This window comes from Ovis canadensis, chromosome 3, assembly GCF_042477335.2.
Source record: "Ovis canadensis isolate MfBH-ARS-UI-01 breed Bighorn chromosome 3, ARS-UI_OviCan_v2, whole genome shotgun sequence".
Taxonomy (NCBI): domain Eukaryota; kingdom Metazoa; phylum Chordata; class Mammalia; order Artiodactyla; family Bovidae; genus Ovis; species Ovis canadensis.
The window spans coordinates 181,477,831-181,499,413 of NC_091247.1; the positions used below are offsets into that span (position 1 = coordinate 181,477,831).

The 21,583-nt window shown below is 37.7% G+C and overlaps 1 protein-coding gene across 5 annotated transcripts in view; it reads left to right on the forward strand.

Annotated features, from left to right (window-relative positions):
• The window catches only part of RIC8B (RIC8 guanine nucleotide exchange factor B), a 102,344-nt gene that overhangs the window by 73,693 nt on the left and 7,068 nt on the right, over positions 1-21,583 (forward strand). The window contains exons 8-12 of one of the 5 annotated variants that reach the window (XR_011256044.1): positions 1,873-2,017; positions 13,137-13,256; positions 16,207-16,290; positions 20,388-20,526; positions 21,173-21,349. Coding sequence is in view for 3 of the 5 variants with exons in the window: in XM_069585252.1 (XP_069441353.1) it covers positions 1,873-2,017; positions 13,137-13,256; positions 16,207-16,246 (305 nt within the window). In the remaining 2 variants the exon portion in view is untranslated. Of the gene's footprint in view, positions 1-1,872; positions 2,018-13,136; positions 13,257-16,206; positions 19,185-20,387; positions 20,527-21,172; positions 21,350-21,583 lie in introns of those variants that run through there. The other 4 variants (XR_011256045.1, XM_069585252.1, XM_069585251.1 and 1 more) reach the window with 4 other exon arrangements.

Sequence of the window (21,583 nt, forward strand, 5' to 3'; positions counted from 1 at the left end):
AGTTCTATCCTGGACTGTTCGTCCTACATCCTCTCGGTGCCCTTCATGGTACAGTGCCATGGTGTTTCAAGAAGTTTTGCAAAGAAGACAAGAGCCTTGAGGGTGAGCGTAGTGACTCGCCATTGGAAGTAGAGAAGTTGCCCAAGAACTCAACATCGACCATTCTACAGTCATTCAGCATTTGAAGCAAATTGGAAAGATGAAAAAGATAAGTGGGTGCCTTATGAGATGACTAAAAATTTAAAAAAAAAACATCATTTTGAAGTGTCGTCCTCTCTTATTCTACACAGCAACAAACCATTTCTCAATTGGATTGTAATATGTGATGAAAAGTGGATTTTATATGACAACTAATGACCACCAGCTCAGTGGTTAGACTGAGAAGAAGCTCCAAACCACTTCCCAAAGCCAAACGTGCACCAAAAAACTGTCATGGTCACTGTTTGGTGGTCTGCTGCCTGTCTGATCTACTACAACTTTCTGAATCCCAGCAAAACCATTACATCTGAAAAGTATGCTCAGCAAATCAATGAGATGCACTGAAAATGGCAACATCTGCAGCCAGCATTGGTCAACGGAATGGGCCCAGTTCTTATCCATGACAATGCCTAATCGCATGGTTGCACAACCAGTGCTTCAAAAGTTGGACGAATTGGACTAGGAAGTTTTGCCTCATCTGCCATATTCACCTGACCTCTCGCCAGCCAACTACCACTTCAGTCATTTCGACAACTTTTTGCAAGGAAAAATGCTTCCACAACCAGCAGGAGGCAGAAAATGCTTTCCAAGAGTTTGTGGAATCCTGAAGCGTGGATTTTTACACTATAGGAATAAGCAAACTTACTTTTTGTTGGCAAAATGTGTTGATGATAATAGTTCCTATTTTGATTAATAAGGATGCATTTGAGCCTAGTTATGATGATTCATTCAAAATTCACTGTCCAAAACAGCAGTTATTTTTGTACCAACCTAACACCAGATACTTTTCTAAGTACCTTGCATGTATTAATCTGTGAGTTAGGTATTATTCCAGTTCTGTATATCTGAAAACTGGAGTAAAGAACTGCAAAATAATTTACCTAAGGTCCATGTGCTAATTGGTAGAGTTGTCATTAAGGTCCAGCAGTTCCTGGCCTTATACTCACTGGGTATATATAATGTGCTTCCATACTTTTTCTGATTTCTTTGAAAAAGCAGTAACTTAGCCTATCCTGTTTACATTTGCTAATATCCTTAGGTTTTCTTGGACTTCCCTTGTGGCTCAGCTGGTAAAGAATCCACCTGCAATGTGGGAGACCTGGGTTGGGAAGATCCCTTGAAGAAGGGAAGGCTACCCACTCCTGTATTCTGGCCTGGAGAATTCCATGGACTGTATAGTCCATGAGGCCACAAAGAGTCAGACACAACTGAGCAACTTTCATTTAGGTTTTGTTATTCCTTATTATCTTAATTCCTATTTCCCTCCAGTTCCTATAAAAGCAATAAGAAAGATTTTACATTATATGCTATATTGGTAAAATCCAAGTCTGGCTTTCCTTAACTCTAATCATCATTTCTCTGAAACTGAATAAAGAGAACAATTTTGTGATCAAAACCTTAAAACATCACCCTTACCAATGGCCTGGCAGTCACAGAAGCCCCACTCTTGCCACAGAGTGTATTCAAAACATCTCCATTTGAATTTCTGATACTTTAAAAAAGGGTTTTGGTCCTCAGAGCATATAGGATTACTACTACCACACTTTGACAGCCTCTCAACTTTTAAGATTACTACCATGGCATGTATGTCCAGCTTCCCTGTGTTGGTGGGTCGTTGGTGATGACAGTGAGCACTCAAGGATTCCTGTCTAAAAACCTGTTCTGTTTTTGCAGTGGATAGTCTCCTGAAATACACTGGCTATGGGAATGCTGCAGGACTGTTGGCGGCCAGGGGCCTCTTGGCTGGAGGAAGAGGAGATAATTGGTACTCAGAGGACGAGGACACAGACACTGAAGAATACAAAAATGCAAAACCAAAGTATAGTATCACATTTCTTTTCACCTAACTTTGTCTCCCTTTGGATTGGTTATTTGCCTTTCACTTCCTTTGTCTTTCATTTCTCTTCTTTTGTGGATTTGGAAGCTTCTGTTTAGTATTGTTTTAGAGATGGTTGCATAGCTAGTGCCTTAGAGAATGACATCAAGTGATTGAGGAAGGATAATTTTGCAAGAAAATGTTTTGCTGCATGATACTTTTAACATGCTCATCATCCTCTCCTAAGTATTAAGAGAGGTAGTATTTTTCGACGTCTCCTGTCATACATTTAAAGGATATTGTTGCTTATTTTGTGCTCTCCTTTCCATAAGTTGAGATTTTATAAGGTATAACCAAGACCAAGAATTTAAGTTGGTTATCTGATGCTTCAGTCTTTCTCAGAAATCTAAATGTAGGTTCCATACATTCTGATCTTTCCTCTTGTGTGAAAGTCCTTATAAGTCAATCAAGTAAAGCCACAAGGCACATTACTAGCCAAAGGAAAGAAGTCTGGCTCTGTGGTAAATTTTAATTTAGCAACTAGGGAACCATCTTTTAGCAGAGGCGTTAGTCCGCTGGGTAGGCAAGCCAGAGACTCTTATCAAGTTTTCCTTGACTCAGTGCCTGTAAGTCAAAGACACTAGTTGTCTCTCATCCCGAAACAAACCACCTCTACTCTCTTCTACTGCCTTCCCATCCTTTTCATCCCCCTCTCAACTCCTTAGTTTCTACTTGTTAGGAGTTATTTGAGCTCAGTTTTTTGGTTTTTGTTACTGAATGTTAAAAGGGTATGCCCTTCCTTCTCAATGATGACATCGACATATGCTGTTTTCTACCCACGGTCTTCTAGAGTGTGATGTGGATCACGTAGTAGTTGATCAGGGCTGGAAAAATGATTATCTGCAAGATACAGCCCATTTTTAAAAGTGTAGATTGTGCCTTGTTGAAATGACAATAATGGGTTGTCAGAAGGTAAAAAAGATCACTCCCTAGTTTGATGAAGTTTCAAAACCAAAATCATCGCCAAAGCCAATGTAAAAGAAACCAAAAACAAATATCCTTCCCTAATCAGATAAGACTTATAGGGCCCGTATTCTTAGCAAATCAGGTCTGAGTAGGTGGTGTTACTTGTGGCATTCCCAGATCTTTCAGCCTTGGTAAGATCTTATAGAGTGTGTCCCCGAAGAAAAAGGCTTTGGGGGAAAAAAAGCTAGCAGTGACTTTAAGCATTAAATTCTTAAGACTGACACCATTTAGATGTTATAAATTGGGCATCTCTATCAGATATTTGAAGCTAAGGTAGAAAAATAATATATTAATCTTTGGATAATTATAGAAGTCATCATTCTAAATTATTCTTGCTAGCTCTTGATTTTTTTCATTTCATAAACTCTATTTCCATATTAGTTTAATATCCTCTATTTGAGACATTAAAGTGTACCACTTAAAGAGTCTCATGTTTTTAAATTAAGGAAGAAATTACATTAAGCATTCAGTGTGTCCCCGGGTATGTGGACACAGTCAGCTAACACAGGAAATTCTTGAGTACTCATGAGTGGTTGATATCATTGCATCTCAGTGTGTATTTTTGAATTTGTTTGGTGGATGACTTCTAAAATGGCATTGGTCATATACCAAGCAGGGCTTCCCTGGTGGCTAAGACAGTAAAGAATCTGCCTGCAATGCAGGAGACCCGGGTTCTACCCCTGGGTCAGAGAGATACCTTAGAGAAGGAAATGGCTACCCACTCCAGTATTCTTGCCTGTAGAATTCCATGGACAGAAGAGCCTGACTGGCTACAGTCCATGGGGTTACAAAGAGTCAGACATGACTGAGTGACTAACATAGATCCAACAAACACAAGACTACTACTATAACAAGAAAAACCTCAGAAAATATACAAGAACATTGGGTGTCTCCCAATAGTACAGGAAATAGAAATGTGTTACATTATGGAAGTGATGTTAGAGTTCAGGAAAGTACTGTTTTTTGAAATCAAGGACCATGATGTGTGATATTGTTATTATCTTGCCTCTTGACCATAGACGGATTTTGTGCTTAGGCCTTACATCCCTGGTTGGAATCTTCTTCAGCCTTTGGACTTGGCCTGTATCATTAATATAGGAATGGTGTGTTAGTGTGGCCAGAATAGTCACCATTGTGAAATCTTGTTGTGTTTCTTAAACACTGCTCATTACAAGTGTAAATATGTCTTTTAACATAGCATCACATCTTCCCTTTTCAGATAGATCTGCTTCTGTTTTTTTCTTACATCTTCCCCCTTTCAGGTGCAGCAGTGTTTCATTTGTTAATTTTAAATATTTATTAAACCGGTTCCCATGGAAGTGGTGGTAAACAAAGTGCTTTGCAAGCAAGATAATCCTTTGTGCTTTGGACAGTGATCCACAAGCTCAAAGAACTTCTTCCTTTAAGATTGTTATGAAAACTTCTTAGCAATCTGGTCAAGTTTATAAAGTCAGCATCTGAAAGGATGACTTACTCCCCTACCGCCTGATTAATCATCACCAGTCAGTGCTCTCAGGATCACAGTCTGCTTCTCTTATGATGCACTTATTCACAGTGTTAGTATTGGCAGAAGCAGAGAAATTACCCTTTATTCAGTTGGCCCTCATCCCGTTGTCAAAAATATAAGTGGATTCTGATTAATGCACCAAGGTAACCTGTAATCCTTTAATGGAATCTGAAACTAAGAATTGTATGGAGCTTACATTTAGGCCATGAGAGACAGTTAATATCACAACAGTCCTTTCTGTGTCAAGATAAATGTATTTAATGGGCTGGAAATAGCTTTCTGCAATTAACATACTTAGAGAAAATACAGTCATAGAATCAAGTATATGCCACACAGGTTTTTGGTGTATGTCTAGCCATGTTTGTAAAAAAATAATTAAATAAGCTTTGGTCCTGTATAAAAGAGAAACCATATTTCTAAATACTAACTTTATACCTGTTTCTTTTATGCCTCTGAGCATGAAGGCCCCTTGACTGTATTGGTGATATAATGTATAGGGCTTCCCAGGTGGTGCTCGTGATAAAGAACCTGCCTGCCAATGCAGGAGACATCAGAGATGCAGGTTCGATCCCTGGGTTGGGAAGATTCTCTGGAGAAGGAAATGGCCACCCCTTCCAGTATTCTTGCCTGGAGAATCCCATGGATAGAGGAGCCTGGCAGGCTATAGTCTCTAGGGTTGCAAAGAGTTGGACATGACTGAAGTGACTTAGCACAGCTTTCTAAATTCTAACTTTATACCTGTTTCTTTTCCACCTCTGAGTATGAAGGCTCCTTGACTGTATAGATGGTACAGTGTAACTGATCACTGTGGTTTGTACATCATTCCAAACATCAGTTGACAGGTGTGTACCCTAGTGGCATCTGGCTCATTTTAGACCAGTTGCCTTCAGGCTTGGTATAGTGTATAGGAGCCTATCAGTCCAAAGGGTATCTTTAAAAAAGAGCTGCTGTATGGAGGGGGAGAAGGGAAGGGCCAAAGTGGGTAGAACTGTAGGATGCCCTGTTATATTCTTAATACACCACACTAGTTCATAATTACACCCAGCAGATTAAAGTATTATACTACTAAGCAATTTGGGGGTGTTTTCTTCTTGAGCATGTATTTTTCAACAGTAGCTATGGCAGCAGCTGTATAGATATTATAGTTTCTTCAGCACAAATGACTTTGTTTTGTCAAGATTTTGTTACGCTGCTTTAAGTCAAGTTCCATTATAATTTTCTCCATATGTTGGGGTTATACAAATGAAGAGATAGCTTTGTTTTTAATATTTCTTGAAGTAGATAAACCAGAACTAGGACTTGAAGATTTCTCGTTTTGCTTAGTTTAGACTATGATGGTATATTTATATATAGTAGGTTGTAACTAGCCTTTCTAGGAACTAGAATTAATTTCCTGTAAGCAGTCATGAAACACAATCTAAATTCAGATCTCTAAAGACCAGGATTGAAAATAAAATCACTGCCTCTACTGCTGTGCATACTGGTTAACTCGCCTTTGTGATATTTACAATTCATACCAGCTTTGCACTTCACAAATTGAGTTCTCTGATTTTTCTTTTGTATTTTAATTTTAAGAAATGACCAGCAAGAGCTGTGTTATCTGAATCTACAATATTGAGCTTTGCTTCAGATTTTATTTCCTACAGATTTACAACCATAGTTTTTTATATCCTTTATATCAAGGATATCACTTGAAACCAACAGCCCAATATAAGAAACATATAAAGCACTGTAATTTTAAAAGTATCTTGGAGCTTTTTTAGTTGCCTAGATGCAACTTGGTGTATATATGTGTATTCAGTGTGTCTACTTATATTGCTGATCCATGATACTTAATAAATGAATCATACCACATTACCCTATTTCTTTGCATTGTTAATAGGATGCAAAATCTTTGATTAAGACATTGTTCCATAATTTATCCTACTTCTTAAATGTGAAATCAGTCTTATTTATACAGTAATTCTCAAATTTTCACCTCAGTCAACATTATTAACTGGTATCTCTTTAAAATATCTTGAAACTGGATTTAACCATAGCAAACTCCACAAAAAACCTAGTTGTTGCATGGCTTCTTTAGTTAATGAAGATTGCATGTGCAGCTCCATGGTGATGACTTAACTTAATAAACTAACTCACTGGATTCAAGGACTTCTGGCTTGCTTACTTCTTAACAAGTAGCTCACTTATGCTAATAATAGCTGGTGATTTCTTGAATGTCAGAGAAGGCAATGGCAACCCTCTCCAGTACTCTTGGATGGGACTTCCCTGGTGGCTCAGTGGTAAAGAATCTGCCTGCTAGTGCAGGAGATGCAAGTTCGATCCCTGGGTTGGGAAAATCCCCTGGAGAAGGAAATAGCAACCCACTCCAGTATTCTTGCCTGGGAAATCCCACAGACAAAGGAGCCTGGCAGGCTACGGTCCATAGAGATGCAGAGAGTCAGACATAACTGAGCGAATAAATAACATTTACTGAGTATCTAATGTGTTGTACTAAGAACTTTCTTAACATTATCTCATTTAATCTTCACAGCAAACTTTGGGCTAAAGGTTATCCACATTTTACAGATGAGGAAAATAAAGCTCAGTGGTTTCCAGAACTTGTCTAGGGCACACAGTTCATGAGCAATCAGGTGACCTAACTAGAGCTGGTCTTTTTTTGAGATTTTTGTTTGTTTGTTTGTTTTTGAGGCAGGCAAAGCAGGCTTTATTGTACTTTTCACTCTGCCTTATTTTGAGGGTAAAATATACATAAAATTTACCATTTTAAGCATACAGATCTGTGGCACCATGTACATTAACGTGTAGCCATTACTACCATCTATTTCCAGAACTTTTCATCTTCCCCAGCTGAAACTTTTATCTATCCCCTGTCTCCACAACCCCTTGTAACTATTGTTACACTTTCTCTGTGAATTTGCCTAGGAAACCTCATGTAAGTGAAATAATATACAATATTTCTCCTTTTATGACTAAGTTCACTTAAAATGTCTCTAAAATGCATCCATATTATAGCATGTGTCAAAATTTCCTTCCTTTTAAAGGCTGAGTAACATTCCGTTGTATGTATTTACCACATTTTGTTTATTGATTCATCCATCAGTGGATGCTTGGGTTATTTCCACCTTTTGGCTGTTGTGAATAATGCTGTGAATGATGAAGTTTGGGTATATACCCAAAGGGGAATTGCTAAATCATATGGTAATGCTATGTGTAATTTTTTGAGGAACTGCCATACCATTTTGCATTCCCACCAGCAGTGCACAAGGGTTCCAGTTTCTCCACATCCTCTCCAATACTTATTATTTTTCAGGTTTTTCTTTTAATATCTTAGCCATCCTAACGTGTGAAGTCAAAGCTTGTGTTTTAACTGCTACCATATTCTTCAGGGCCAATCAAAATGAGAGATGAGTTTGCCCTTCATGTAATCTCCCTGTTCTTAGAGCATCTATTATTTTTCTTTGATATAACCAAAATAGAAAATAAGGGAAAATATATTTTTTATAAATCCTGATATCCCTGAAAGTTAAAAGTTTTATTCAGTTCATTCTGATTCATATAAATCTCTCAGGTAATTCTGGTTCTCCCTTCATAGTACATTCAGAATTTAGTCACCCCTCACTACCATCACTGCCACTATTCTAGTCCAAGCTCAAATTTTATCTCTCTCTCAGATCATTTTAAATAGCTTCCTAACTGGTCTTGTTACTTCTATCTTTGTCATACTTTACTCATTCTTTACTTTTTTTACTTTACTTCTGTACTTTTTTTTGGTCATTCTTTTAGTTCTCAACACAGCAGCCAACATGATCTTTATAAAAATGTTAGTCAGACATTACCACTGCTCAAAACTCTCCAATGGCTAAAAATCAAAGTCCTTACAGTGACGTACATGTACCCTTTCTCACTGGGCTATCACCACGGTGATTCACTGTTTGTCACGCTCCAGACACACTCCTGAGGCCTCGGCATTGACTGTTCCTTCTGCCTGGAATGCCTGTTCTCCAGATAGCTAGAAGGCCATTCCCTTGGCTTCTGCACGTCTTTACTCAGTTATCGTCTTCCTGGTAAAGTCTGTTCTGTCCCCACAATAAAAATTGCCACAATCCTTCCTTCACCCTCCACCTCACACTTGCTTGCTCTTTTTTCTTCATAGCACTTATTACCTTCTAACATACCATACAATTTACTTATTCATTTAGTCTGTTTTTCCCAGTAGAAGATAAACTCCATGAGAGAATTTTTTTTATTCATTGAGATGTCCCCAAAATAGTGCCTCATGTGCAGTAGGCATTCAGTAAATTTTTGTTGAATACATTAGTTTTTTAAAGGTGTTAGTAAATTTAAGTTGATCAGCCCCTTCTTATCATGAGGATAACCAAGACAGATGAGGTCCCTGCCTTCTTCAGGCTCCACATCTAGCTGGGAAACGGGGCCAGCGGATGGAATTCAAGAAAACAGGGTATGGTAAATTTCCACTCTGTTTATTGTTTTATGGGTGGCAGATGTTATGGAGAGTTTTTCCTGGAAAGATATTTCATGAGCATATAATGTCTCCTTTCCCGCCCCACTGCCCTCTTCTTCCTTAATCTGGACTCACAAACGCCTTCTCCTAAAAATCCTGATCCCTTTCCTAGAAGTTGCAGATCGTTAGTCCACAGACTAGATTTAGCCCACAAGTAGGTTTTGCTTCACTTGCCTGATGTTGCATTGGTTATTTGGTTTTATGTTTTTAATATCTGTTTTACATAGGGCTTAAACTAATTTAGAATTCATATCTTTCAGATGAAAATTTAGATTCCTAACTTCTTTTGAAAAGATGGAAGTTCTGATAACATTAGGCCTACAGTGCCACATGGTACCTGACTGAGTTGAGTGACTGTGGCCCCTGTCATAACAGGCATAAAAAGCTCCTTCGATTTGATAATGTATCTTCTTTGTTCATCTTATCTGCCTTAGCCTCTGTAGGGACTTGACTTTACAGCTTGTTAACCAGGATGCTTGGAGTAAAATTTGACCTATGTTTTTTAGAGATAGATGTTAACTTTCTTATAGCTCAGGGAACATTTAATAGCTCCTTTTTTTTTTAAGTAAAGTAGTATAATGCAATTGATGTTGGCCAAATGTAGCAACAATTTGAAGAGTAAAAGTCTTAATCCTTTTGTCTCCAGACCTATAGCTGCAGTCATATAACAGCATTATATACAATATAAAATTCTTGATGAAATATCACACAGAAGAGTTAGGATTGGAGTGATGAAAATATGGGGGCCGGGAGCAGAGACAAGGTGGGAAAATCTGTGATAAATATAAAATTACCCAATAAAATATCTACCGTGGTTAGTGTACTTAAAGTATCTTAGGACCAGAGTCTTGGACAAAAAACCAGTCCCAGAATTTCAGTGTTAAGATTCTGAAACCTGGAAAGTTACATCTCAGACTATACTCTTAAGGTTATAAAGGTAGCAAGTATTTGTTCAGTGAAAATATTCTTTTATGAAGCCTCACTCTGTTGCTGTGGTGGTGACTATTATTTGTTTTCTCTTTCTCTGGGTGGGGAAACTGCATGAGACTGGTTTGAAGTGGGGAGCAGGGGGGGAGACCGTGTCTTAGGCTGCCTCCTGCCCCGCGCATATTGGCGTTTTTGATTTTTTTTTTTTAACCATAACTGAGTGGCAGAGTTCAGCAACTTCTGCATGCCATGGTGGTGGTTATGTTCTTCTGAGTATCAGCTTGGGGTTTGGGGCGGGGGATGTTTTTTCAAGGAAAAAATTGAAAGCTCAATTCCCAGAGTGTTTTGAGGGGGTGGGTTGGAATGTTTTACTACATGGGTAAAGGATGGTAAGTTCTTAGTCTGTAAGAGTGAATTTTATGCTCAGTGAGCAAAGCATTGTATGACTCTAGTAGCTAATTTCACAGCAAGTTGTTAAATCATTTTAGCAGCAGCAGACTTGAGCTTGTGGAAAAGAGTCATCATTTCCACTAAGTCCTTAAAAGCACCAATAAAAGAATCAAATGTGTCCTGATCCAAGAATCATGTCCTGACTTCATGTGCTGTGGTATCCTCCTGACAGATTTTTTTCCCCTAAGGCACAAGATGACCTGTGCTGATTTCATTATATTCTAAATCAGTGTGTGGATCTAATTTTTTTGTCACCTTTCTATTGAACTTGAAGAGAGACTTCTCTTAAGAGACAGATGAGCATGACTTAAAATAGTTAATACACCTGTCTTGCCTTATACCTTCTTCTAAGGCCATATTTCTTTTGTCTGCTTGGAAAGTGGCATGTGCATTATAAGTACCTTTACTTACTTATTTTTAAGACTAGTTGTTTTTCTAATTTAACAGGCTGCGGAAGAGAAACCAGTGAAAATATGTCCTGTTGTTTTATGTCTAAGCAAATAAGAGATGAGTGGTGGAATTACATTTTCATTGTGGCATCTGGAGACTTCTTAAAAACTACCTTCTCAGAAGCCTTATTTGGGTCCTCATTGTTCCTGACTTTGGGGAAATATGATGACCCCATTCAACATTTTTGTTAATGGCCACCAACTCGAGGCCTTTTTCTTTTATTTTATGAGTACCTGACACTTCCCAGGTGGCACAGTGGTAAAGAATTCACCTGCCAATGCAGGAAACGAGGAGACTTGGGTTTGATCCCTGGATGGGGCAGATCCCCTGAAGTAGAAAATAGCAACCCATTGCAGTATTGCCTAGTAAATCCCATGGACAGAGAAGTCTGGCAGGCTACATACAGTCCATGGGTCACAGAGTCAAGCACGACTTAGCAACTGAGCATGCATGAGCACCTGAAAAGAAAGGAGAGGGACTAGTAGCACACAGGGAGTGTCTCAGGTAGGCTGTATCCCGGTGGTTCGTAACCTCAGTGTGTATCACAGTCACCTGGGAAAAAACATTTAGTTGGTTTCAGGTGAGGCCCAGGTCGCATCTTTTAAGTTTCTCAGGTGATTGCAGTTTACAGCCAAGGCTAAGAATCACTGACAAGCCCGTGGGTTTTCAGACTGTTTCCCCAGAGTTCCTGAAAGTGTCTTAGGGGCTGCCTTCAGAGGAAGCGAGTGAGTGAGGATAGAAGGGAAGCAAATAAAAGGGATTCTAGGCCCTTACTCTCTTTGGCCATCCCTGGCCCCTCTTCTGCCTGAGCAGTTCCACTTTCATCTATTTCATATATCAGCTTTCTGTGTAGATTTTATTTGTTTAAAAGGATGAGGGTTTCCACTGCTTTAAAGGAAAAAGAAGTTTTTTAGCCATGGCCCTTGACAAAGGTCTTTATACAAGAATGGTAAAATAGATGTTTGAGATCCAGTTTTTGAGGATGGTAAGCACTGAGTCCTTCTGCAAGGAATCTGTCAGGCAGCCTCTGAGAAATGTAGAAAAAGAAATATTTTTCTAACATTATAGTACCTAGCCCTTGCTCTATGTGAGGAAAAGCCCTGCTTAGTTAAGGAAGTCAGCTTGCCCAAGTGAAAAGTCTAAAGCCAGGCCAGCAAGCTGGCCACGCGAGGACGTAATCAATCACAATGTCTTGGTTTTGGCCCACATGATTTTTTTCCCTGTTTAGACTAGAACTGTTCTCCATTTTACCCTAGTGCACAATACTCCACGTTACTTATACTTAACCAGTTCACTCATCTGTCTGTCCTTAAGGCTTGGCCCCTGAAAGCATTTGTGTTTATAAACCCTAGAAAGTAATTTATTGGCACTTTGCTATTTGCAGGGATATTTGATCATTAAAAACATTACTGTCTGTCCTTGGCTGGTACAGAGTATTATAACCTCTTGTCTGCTTATCCAGAAAGATGTTTAAACTGTAGATATTTGGCAACAATTGAAAGAATTATCTTTTATTTCACCTCCTCCTCAAAAAAAAAAATAGTATGACTTTTAATTAAGAGGATAGTTTGGTTTGGTATTAGAACTTCATACAAAGTTTATGGAACACATTCATTTTAAGTACTTTATTAAATCTATTTCCAGAAAGCCAGATGGCATACCTGTCTTTTGGTAGACTAGATTTCATTCCTTTTTTTTTTTTAATCTAAGTTAGATCAAATCTGATTAAAATTGTTCTGCTTTATCTTTTATTATTTAAACACTCATTGCCTTCCGTGGTCTCACTAATGGACTAATTTCCTGAGATTATAAATTGGCATGCTTTCATTTTCAGATTCCAGCCTGTCATCATTTTTCCAATTTTTTTGACATATTTGTTTTATGCTGTATCACAAAATAGGTTTCTTTTCTCTGAAATCATTTGTCCCCTATATAATTAAGCTGTGCATCCAAGGATATTTATCCTAACGGCACCAATCAAATTTCCAATTTTTAGAAAGTAGCCATGCTTCAAAAAAAAACCTGGCAAGGTAGCTATTACCCACTTCCCAAAGCAAATTAGTAGGAAAAGTCAGTTTTTTAAAAAAATTCCTATAGCAGTTCTATACCATAAAATTGCTACTGCCAATTTTTTGGCTATTATACTCTTTCTTATTATAACTTAAAACTTGGACCAGAAAAGTATAGAAAGAGCATAATTTGAAAACATACAGCATAACTTTTTTTTCTTTTTGTAGCATTAATCTTATCACTGGTCATTTAGAGGAACCAATGCCAAACCCCATAGATGAAATGACAGAAGAACAAAAAGAATATGAAGCCATGAAACTTGTCAACATGCTTGATAAACTTTCCAGGTATTGTATTCCCCTCCATTTTTTGCTTGGTTTCTAAAAATGTTCTATTTCTTTGTCTCTCTCACTGAGAGTTACCATAGAACAGCAACTCTGGAAATCCATGTTGATTGGAACAGGCTGGCCCAGGCAGCACTAGTTCAGACCTCTCTTGGCCACTGTGGTTCTTCTACATGTGCCGCTTATGGATGTGCGTTCCTAAACATTTCAGCTCTCAAAGCTAGAAGAGTAGCTGCCAGGTCACTGTGATATTTAACCAACTAACCTCCCTGTCTTCAAAAAGATGCTGCGAATTAGGTTTGATGATTTTGCTGCTTCTTGTATTTTTTTGTTTTAGTCTGTTTTGGTTTTTGTTCCAAATCATGATGCTTTTTATTTTTATTCATTTTTGATGTGCAAGTTTGCATTCTTTCTTTTTGGATTGCTGCTGAAACCAAGAATTCTAAACTGTCTAGGAAAAGGTGAAAAGGAATAGCTCAAATGAAGGATTTTCTGAAAGCAGGCACTTGTATTAATTAGGGATTCTAAAAACAATTTCACCTTCCCTTCTTGCTTCACACCTCCTTCCCCTCCAAAAATAGCCAGTTTTTCAAATAATTAAACTAAATATATACTAATAAGTAACTAGTCATCTTGGAGGAGTTATTAGAAAGTATTCCTTTCACACTTGCCTGAATTGCTCAATTTTCTAGTCATATATTGAGTCACTGTCTCCTTTAAGCCATCTTGAATGAGTGCTTCTGTGTGTTGGTGGCAGCTGCCACCAGAAGGTGAATTTCTTCTGGTCATCTCCTTTTTACAACAACTCTGCACAGGCTAGTATCCCTCAGTCAAGAGAAATAGCAACTGGAGTGGTAAAGCCAGAAAGTGAACCATAGAAGGGAAAGGTATAATAAAGAAATAGTCAGAGGCTAAGAGCACAGCAGGAAGCTTAGAGCAGAAATGTTCAAAAACAGGAAGAGCTGACATGAGGAGTGTGACAAGTTAGGATATTTAGACCCTCTACAGAGTCTGAGTTTTCAAATGATGCTGATAATGCAATAGACTTACGTAGAAGTAAGTAGCTTCATATATAAAAAGCTAGTATGACTAGAATTTAGTTGAGTTCCAGCTATTCCTTTTAAATTTCCATCATTTTCCCAAGCTTAGAATTTACAGCTAACCATGCTCATAATATTCAAAAGACATTGTTATCTCTTTGCATATGACATTCTTCATACTTTGTATAGAATATACATGTTTCTACCCTGAATGAATTTACAGTTAAAGAGAAGATATGTTGTTAGAGCAAACATAGGAGGCAGAGGAACAAGTTCTGAATGAACAAATAAAAATAAGATTTGTACTTCACAAGGATCTGATGTGGCAAGTGAAACACAGCAGTGTAACTACAGCAGTTAGGATGAGAACCAACAGAGTCCACCTGGTAGATGGAAATATTAACAAGGACCAGAATGGAGCATACTAGCTTGAAGACAGTGAACTAGGTTGAATAAATTTCCTTTTTCTTAAATTTTATTTCAGTAATATGAGTTCTTAAAAGATAACACAGATACTATCCAACTGGCCCATTTGCCTTGGATGAGTAAACATCCAGCCGACTCTCAGCTCAGTCTGAAGGTGGTATTGATTTTTGCATAGCAAAATATGTTTTGTGTTGGATTTGATGGTATGAATTTCGCCATTCAAGTTGAAGTTAAGGCAATTTTGAGAATAGTCCTAAATCACAACTTTTCCATGATGTGTGGTGGGTTTTTTTTTTTTTTAACATTGTCTGCCTTTATGTGCTTTCTAACATTTGCTCTCACTAATAATAGTCAATGACAAAACCGTATGGAGATCAGCAGTGGGCATTCCAAAGCTGGAATGCAAAGAATGAAACCATTCTTTATGCGTCGTCTTACGTGTTTGTCTTAGTTCCTTCTCTTTTTTCATTGTTGTTTTTGGTTGTTTTTTTTTTTTTTGAGGTAAAAAAGATGCCATAAAGCCAAGGGAGACTAAAATCAGTAAATTCGGGGAATGTTTATTAAGCAGGTACTCTGTGCAAGGCACTGTGCTAGGAAGATGAGGGAGATTCAGAGGTGAATGTGGTAGTCTCTGCCTTTGGAAAACTCACCTTTTAGTGTGGGATATGGCTATAAGCTATTTTAGAACACAGGGTAGAAGTTAGTAATGTCAAAATAAGGTCTGTATTGAACTGTGAGCACCAAGGAAAAGGAGCAGTTCATTCTGTTGCAATGAATCAGGGACTGTTTCACAGGGAAGGTAACAATTGTGCTGATCCTTGAAGTTTAAGAGGTGTTAGATTGACAAATGGAGAAATGACCATTCATTCCAGGTGGAGGGAAACTTACTCTTGTTAATAAGATAAATCTTTGAAATTCACATACTGCATCTTTCTTCCAAAGAGTTCTGGTTATTTTATCACAATCTGATTAAGTTATCAGATTTATCATTAGGGGAAGCAAGGCCCAAAGAATTGCCCTACACATTTCCAAGCTAATGACTGATGAAAATCCATTTCCTTTCACAGTTTACAAAACTGTTTACAAAATGTACACATTTCCTTTCACAGTTTACAAAACGTACACTGTCTTTCTAGCTAAAGTGAGGCTAAGAACTTCATTTTTCAGAATTCAAGACCTTTGCTCTGTCCACTGTGCTACTGTGTCTGTCTGTTAGAGTCAGTGTTCGCCAGAATATTTCCTAAATCATCCTCTTCAGCAATGTGCTATTGGTTAGTTCCTTCAGCTGTCACTTTTAGGATGTTCTGCATCCCACCAAGTCTTACTGTGCTAAGAGTGTACTATAGCTTTGTCTGGTTAGCTTTCCTTTCCAAAAATGAAATCATTTTCTCCTGGGCCTGAGTTGAAAGGCGTGTGAGTAAAGGATAGTATTGGAGGTGATGTGGCCAATGAATGGACACTAGACACTCCCTTTTTTCCATCCATAGGAGAGCAGATGTGAAGGACCTGCACCAGGATGGTGGTTAGCAACAGTGGCCCGTGCCAAAGCACTTACCAAAGTGATGACTAAGGTTGGTCATGCCAAGTACTATTACTGAGCCTGGTGTAGGGTACAGATGTTATTTACCACCAAAACTGTAAAAACCACCAATACGAAAATTTAAATTACATTTCCATTTTGCCTCCAGGCTGGACATAGCCACTGCCCCAAGTTGTGCACCACCTTAGCAACTTTATCTAAGCTAGATTTTTAAGGACACTGGAGAGAGCAGTGCTGAAACATTTTCTTCCCATTGAATACCAACTGACAGTGGTATCTTTCCTTTTTTAGTATAAGGATCCTGTTTGTGACAGATGTAGGTAAGGGGATTGGCAGTGGACCTGGAGGTCTTAAGAGTTTGAGAATAATCTGAACCCTATAAATCCCATCATGTCTAGCTAGTACAGTGCCTTGTACCCTGTGATTTTCCCAGTGTGTTTGATGAAATGTCAAAGCTGATCCCCAAATCAAAGGTTAATTTTTTTGCTCAATAAAATAGCCTACATGGTTTAAAGACTATAAAGTATACTTTTGTCATTTCAATTTCTTGGCCAGATGTCATAAAATTCAGGTCTGGAAAGGAATTCTGTAAGGTACTTTGGTCCATGAGTGGCTAATTTAAATAATGGGGTACCTAATTTCTTTAATATAGAATGATAATTGTAATATTTATCAGACATAAGCATTAAGAGGCATGGAGATTATAGAAAGCTTCATTGACATTTTTAATGTGAGAACAGAGGTGGGAAAGAGGATGAAATTGGCCTGCCTCTCCACCTCTTCTTTCCTGTTTTGAACTGGAAAAAACATAAGTCCCTGCAACTTAAGCGGGAGATTAGAATTCGGATTGTATGCGGTTAAGCAAGTCCAGTGTGGCTAATACAATTGCATTCACCTTAGCTACAGCACACAATTTGCATATTGCAGCACAGCCTCCTCCAGAAGAAGGGAGAGAGGATTGACTGGCTTAAGCCTAAACTAACCAAGGGAAGTAATATTTTAAGTTTCAAGTTTTGTTGTGACTTTTCTAATCCCCCTTAGTTTCTTAATTGGAACAGGACTGACTAATCCTCTACTGTACACTTACCCCATCACTGTTTAACAAGGTACATTGCCTTTTTGCTTATAAATTGTATCAAAATCTTCTAAAATTTACATCTATATAAATAATTGTTTTCCATTTCTTCCCTTTCTTATCTACTCCTTGTCCAATATATTTTTGCCAGCCATTGTGTAGTATTGGTGGGACATGGCTTTCTTAATAAATGAAAGTACCAAATATAGAAATAGTTCCCCTTTAATCTCCAAATATTATTTTTAAGCTTATTAAAGCTGGGACAGGTAATTTATGACTGAAAGTAATAACTATATAATTTCTTCCTTATGACTAAATTTCTTGACTCTGCTTATAAAAATAACAACTGTGATTACTCCCACCTTGGTGAGTTAATCAAGGAAATGCTTTGTAGGTACATTTCAGAAATACGATTCAGTTTTTATAGCATTGTAAGATCTATTGTGGGTACGAAAGTGCAATGATCTTAATTGCTTACATCAGAAAATCCTTTAGATCTGCACTGTCCAATATGGTAACCACTAGTCATATATGACTATGGCTAGTCTGAATTGGGATGTCTTCTAAGTGTTAAAATACTCAGACATTCAAAGACTCAGTACAAAAAGAGAATATAAAATACCTCAATTGTTTATTATGAATTTATGTTGAAATAATATTTTTGATATATTGGGTTAAGCAAATTATTTTAAAACTAATCTTACTTATCTTTTCTCACTTTTTCAATGTGGCTACTAGAACATTTAAGATTGCATATGTATGGCTTACATTATGTTTCTGTTAGACAGCACTGTTATGCCTCATTAAAAATAAACTGTAAGTTTTCTTAGAAGCTTAATTAAAGGAACTTGGATCCAGTTAAACTAATATACCCTTACAGTGGTAAGGGAGAAATATGATATTGTTCATCTTTAGGTTAAAGAGGGCCTTTCCACTGGCTGGACAACTCTAAGTAGGATGTCATGCAATCTTTGTGTTGCTTATTGGTAGTCATTGTCCCTTAACTCTGTAGTAGGAATGCCTACTTTGAGCTCTTGATTTAAAGCACTAGCCAAAATAGTGGCTTTTGTTTATTAGAGAAACATCAAATAAGAATAATCTCCATTGACTACTTGCTCTTAGTCACCCTCCTCCTTTCTAATTGAGAAGAGCATGTCAGAACTTCATTTCTACTGCTTTATTCAACACTGCCAGTTGGCATGCTGACCTCTTACTAATATTTATTTTGCTGATTTTGGACATCAGGATAGAAAGGTCTGTAGAGAAATTACCAAGAAATAAAGATCATCTTCACTTAAGGGTAAAACTCAGTTTTATTTTTCTAACACTATCCCTAACCTCTTTCTCTATATTTTCTTAACCATACTCTTTAATGTGAGGTGGATAGCACACATTTTTAGAAGCTTTGCATGTGATCTTCTAACAGAAATGAGAATAATAAAAGACTAATATTTTATATATTGCTTTTAAGTTTGAAAACAGCCTTGTGAATTAGATAGGGTAAGAGATATTTTATTGAGGCGTAAATGGGACCAGTGATTAAGTATCTAAACCAAGATCAGTCATCTTGTCAATGACATAGTCAGGATTTTGTTCTTAGACTTCAGACTCCAAATCTTGAGTGGTATTTTTAAAAATTACCAACATACAGCTCTCAAATTTGTCAGTCTGATTATCTTTAGTAAGATGCTCTAAATTTTAAATAGATTCAAAGGACAAAGACAGATAGTAAGCCTATTTACCTGAGAAGAAAATTAAGATTTGGAGGCCATTCCTGCTTATTCATTCCATAATTGAGCTTTTCTCAAATATCAAGTCGGGTCCTAAGCAGCTTATATCAAAAACAAAAACAGCTTCATATGAAGGAAACCAGTAAAACTGCTACGATTCTATGTTACTATAAAATATTTTAATTATTTTGAAAAGAGAATATTCTGACAGATTCTTATATTCAGTGTGATCATATGAAGAAAATTAACTTTAGAAAGACTTCCCTATTTATAAGGCTGTTGCCTGTTTATTCAACTCTCGAAGTGGAAGGACATGCATGGTGTGGACAATGTGCCATGTCCATTTCTCTTGGGAATGATATTTTATGTTATGTAGTTTAACTTCCCAACTGTACCCAATCCCAAAGCATGACGGTGAGGCTGAGGGAAGGGTCTCGAAATGTTTTTGAAAAATGGAGCTTGAAGACCTCAGATTTGGTACAGAAAAGCTACTACACCTCTCCTACCTGTTGGTTAGTGGCTTAGTAAAAGATGAGTGTAACTTCAGCACTAGGAAGCCATCAGATGGAAGATTATACTGAAAGGTGAAGGATCAGCAAAGGACATGCTCTAATGGTATATAACTGAACATTTAACTAGTGCCAAAAGTTGTATTAATTTCTTGAGGACAAAGCATTTAAAACACTTCAGAATATCACAAGTTTTGAGGAAATCCATTGTACTTCAGTAGATTATGGACTATTCCGTTGATGCTGAAGTATTGAAATAAGATGCACTCTCAGAATTATAGCAAAGATTACAGAGCTTCTTTCTCGGGGCTTTCACAGGCTCCGTTACAGCAGGCATTTTTGGAAAAGCTCTGTTAATTAAAATGCTTTATTTATATACTAATTTTCATCCCATCTTCCAAATGTGAAAGGGAATTAAATACAAAATGGCTAATTTTAAATGTCAGGGTTCTTTTTTTCCAAGCCAACCTTACATTAAGAACAGGAATCCCTGTGCCAAAGAAATGGTTCCCAATTATCCCATCCTGGGTTTTGTTATACATTGTACAGAAGTCAACAAAACAAGTATGTAACAGAACCTGCCTAAATAACAGCCACCCTCATTAAAATCAGAATTAATCAGGGGGTGATTGAAGGAAGCAATGCTTCATAGGTTCCCCCTTTTTCTTCTTTTCTAATCATAGAACAAAATATGTTACATAAAAGGATTGGAACTATTATGCAGTACTCAATTAGAGGGAGGTGAATAGGTCTCTAACGTGCTGTTTTATCAAAAGAGCAGACTGGTGTTTGCATGACTGTTGTTTCATTACAGACCCTGTCATTAATTCCATGTGTCAATACTGCCCTGTAGTACACAGAGCAGACAAGAAAGAAGAGCCCTTGAAAACAAGGGAATGATTTTTGAGTCGTTATCAAGCTAAGTGGCAAGCGGGAAGCTGAAACTCGTATAGGTAAATTCGAAGGGACTCTTGGGAGATCTGCAAGTGGGAAACAAGAATGCATTTTACCAACTGCTTAATTATGTCCTGTTTTTCAACAAGTACACTTGAATTGAATGCTTTGTTTGTATTGCACAAAAACATGTGCTTTGGGCAAGAGTATTCTCTTGTTTCCAGGTCAAGTAAGGTGTTTTATACACATACACATCTGGCCTATTCTGTAATGTGCTATTGGGTATGTTAGTATCTGAGCCCCAATATTGCACTGTCATTTCTGGGGGAAAGTTACATAGGAACCAGAAGTCTAAAAAGTGGAGCTTTCTCTAAGGTCCTGAGAGGTTGTATAAGCCCAGGCATCCCAGAGGAGCATACTTACAAGGAAATGGTGGCTCAGGAAAATGCGGAACTATATCTGGGGGAAAAAAAGACAGACTATAAAACTTTCAGTATGGTATAAATTCCATAATCTCCCATCCCTAAACCTTTAAAAAAGTACTTTTTGGTTTCCGTTAGCAGTCCTGAGGGTTAGGCTGGGGCAAAATAAGTTTTCCTTTCTTGGACGTGCTTTATCTGTGTCCTCGTGCCTGGCCAAGCCCTTATAGATTATGGTTCCTTATCGTTTAGTAAGATCAAATTTCTAAATGATGTTTCGTTCCAGTTGAACATTCTTGGAGGCTTATCTCTTCCCTGGCCAGATGCCTGATCAGATGAGAAGCCCGCCATGATACTGTCACAGTGCCTAGAATGGGCTCTTTATCCAGTAGACATCACTGTACTTTTTGATGATAACGAGGGCAGTCTTAACTTGTGTTAAGGCCTGTGTATAGCATTGAAGGTAAGTATGAAGGAGTTATTGCTATGTGAATCTCTTAACCCTGATGCACATTTCAGTATACAGTATCTTCGTTTAACTACATGATCTACATATATCTAACACTTAGCCATCCTTTTTAGATGGGACCTTCATAATTTAGGACCAGTAACTCTTCATGAAATGGCCTGTTTATTGAGGGCCATGATTGAATTTAGATCCATCCTTAAAACATTTGCCATTGCTTTGATTTTATTT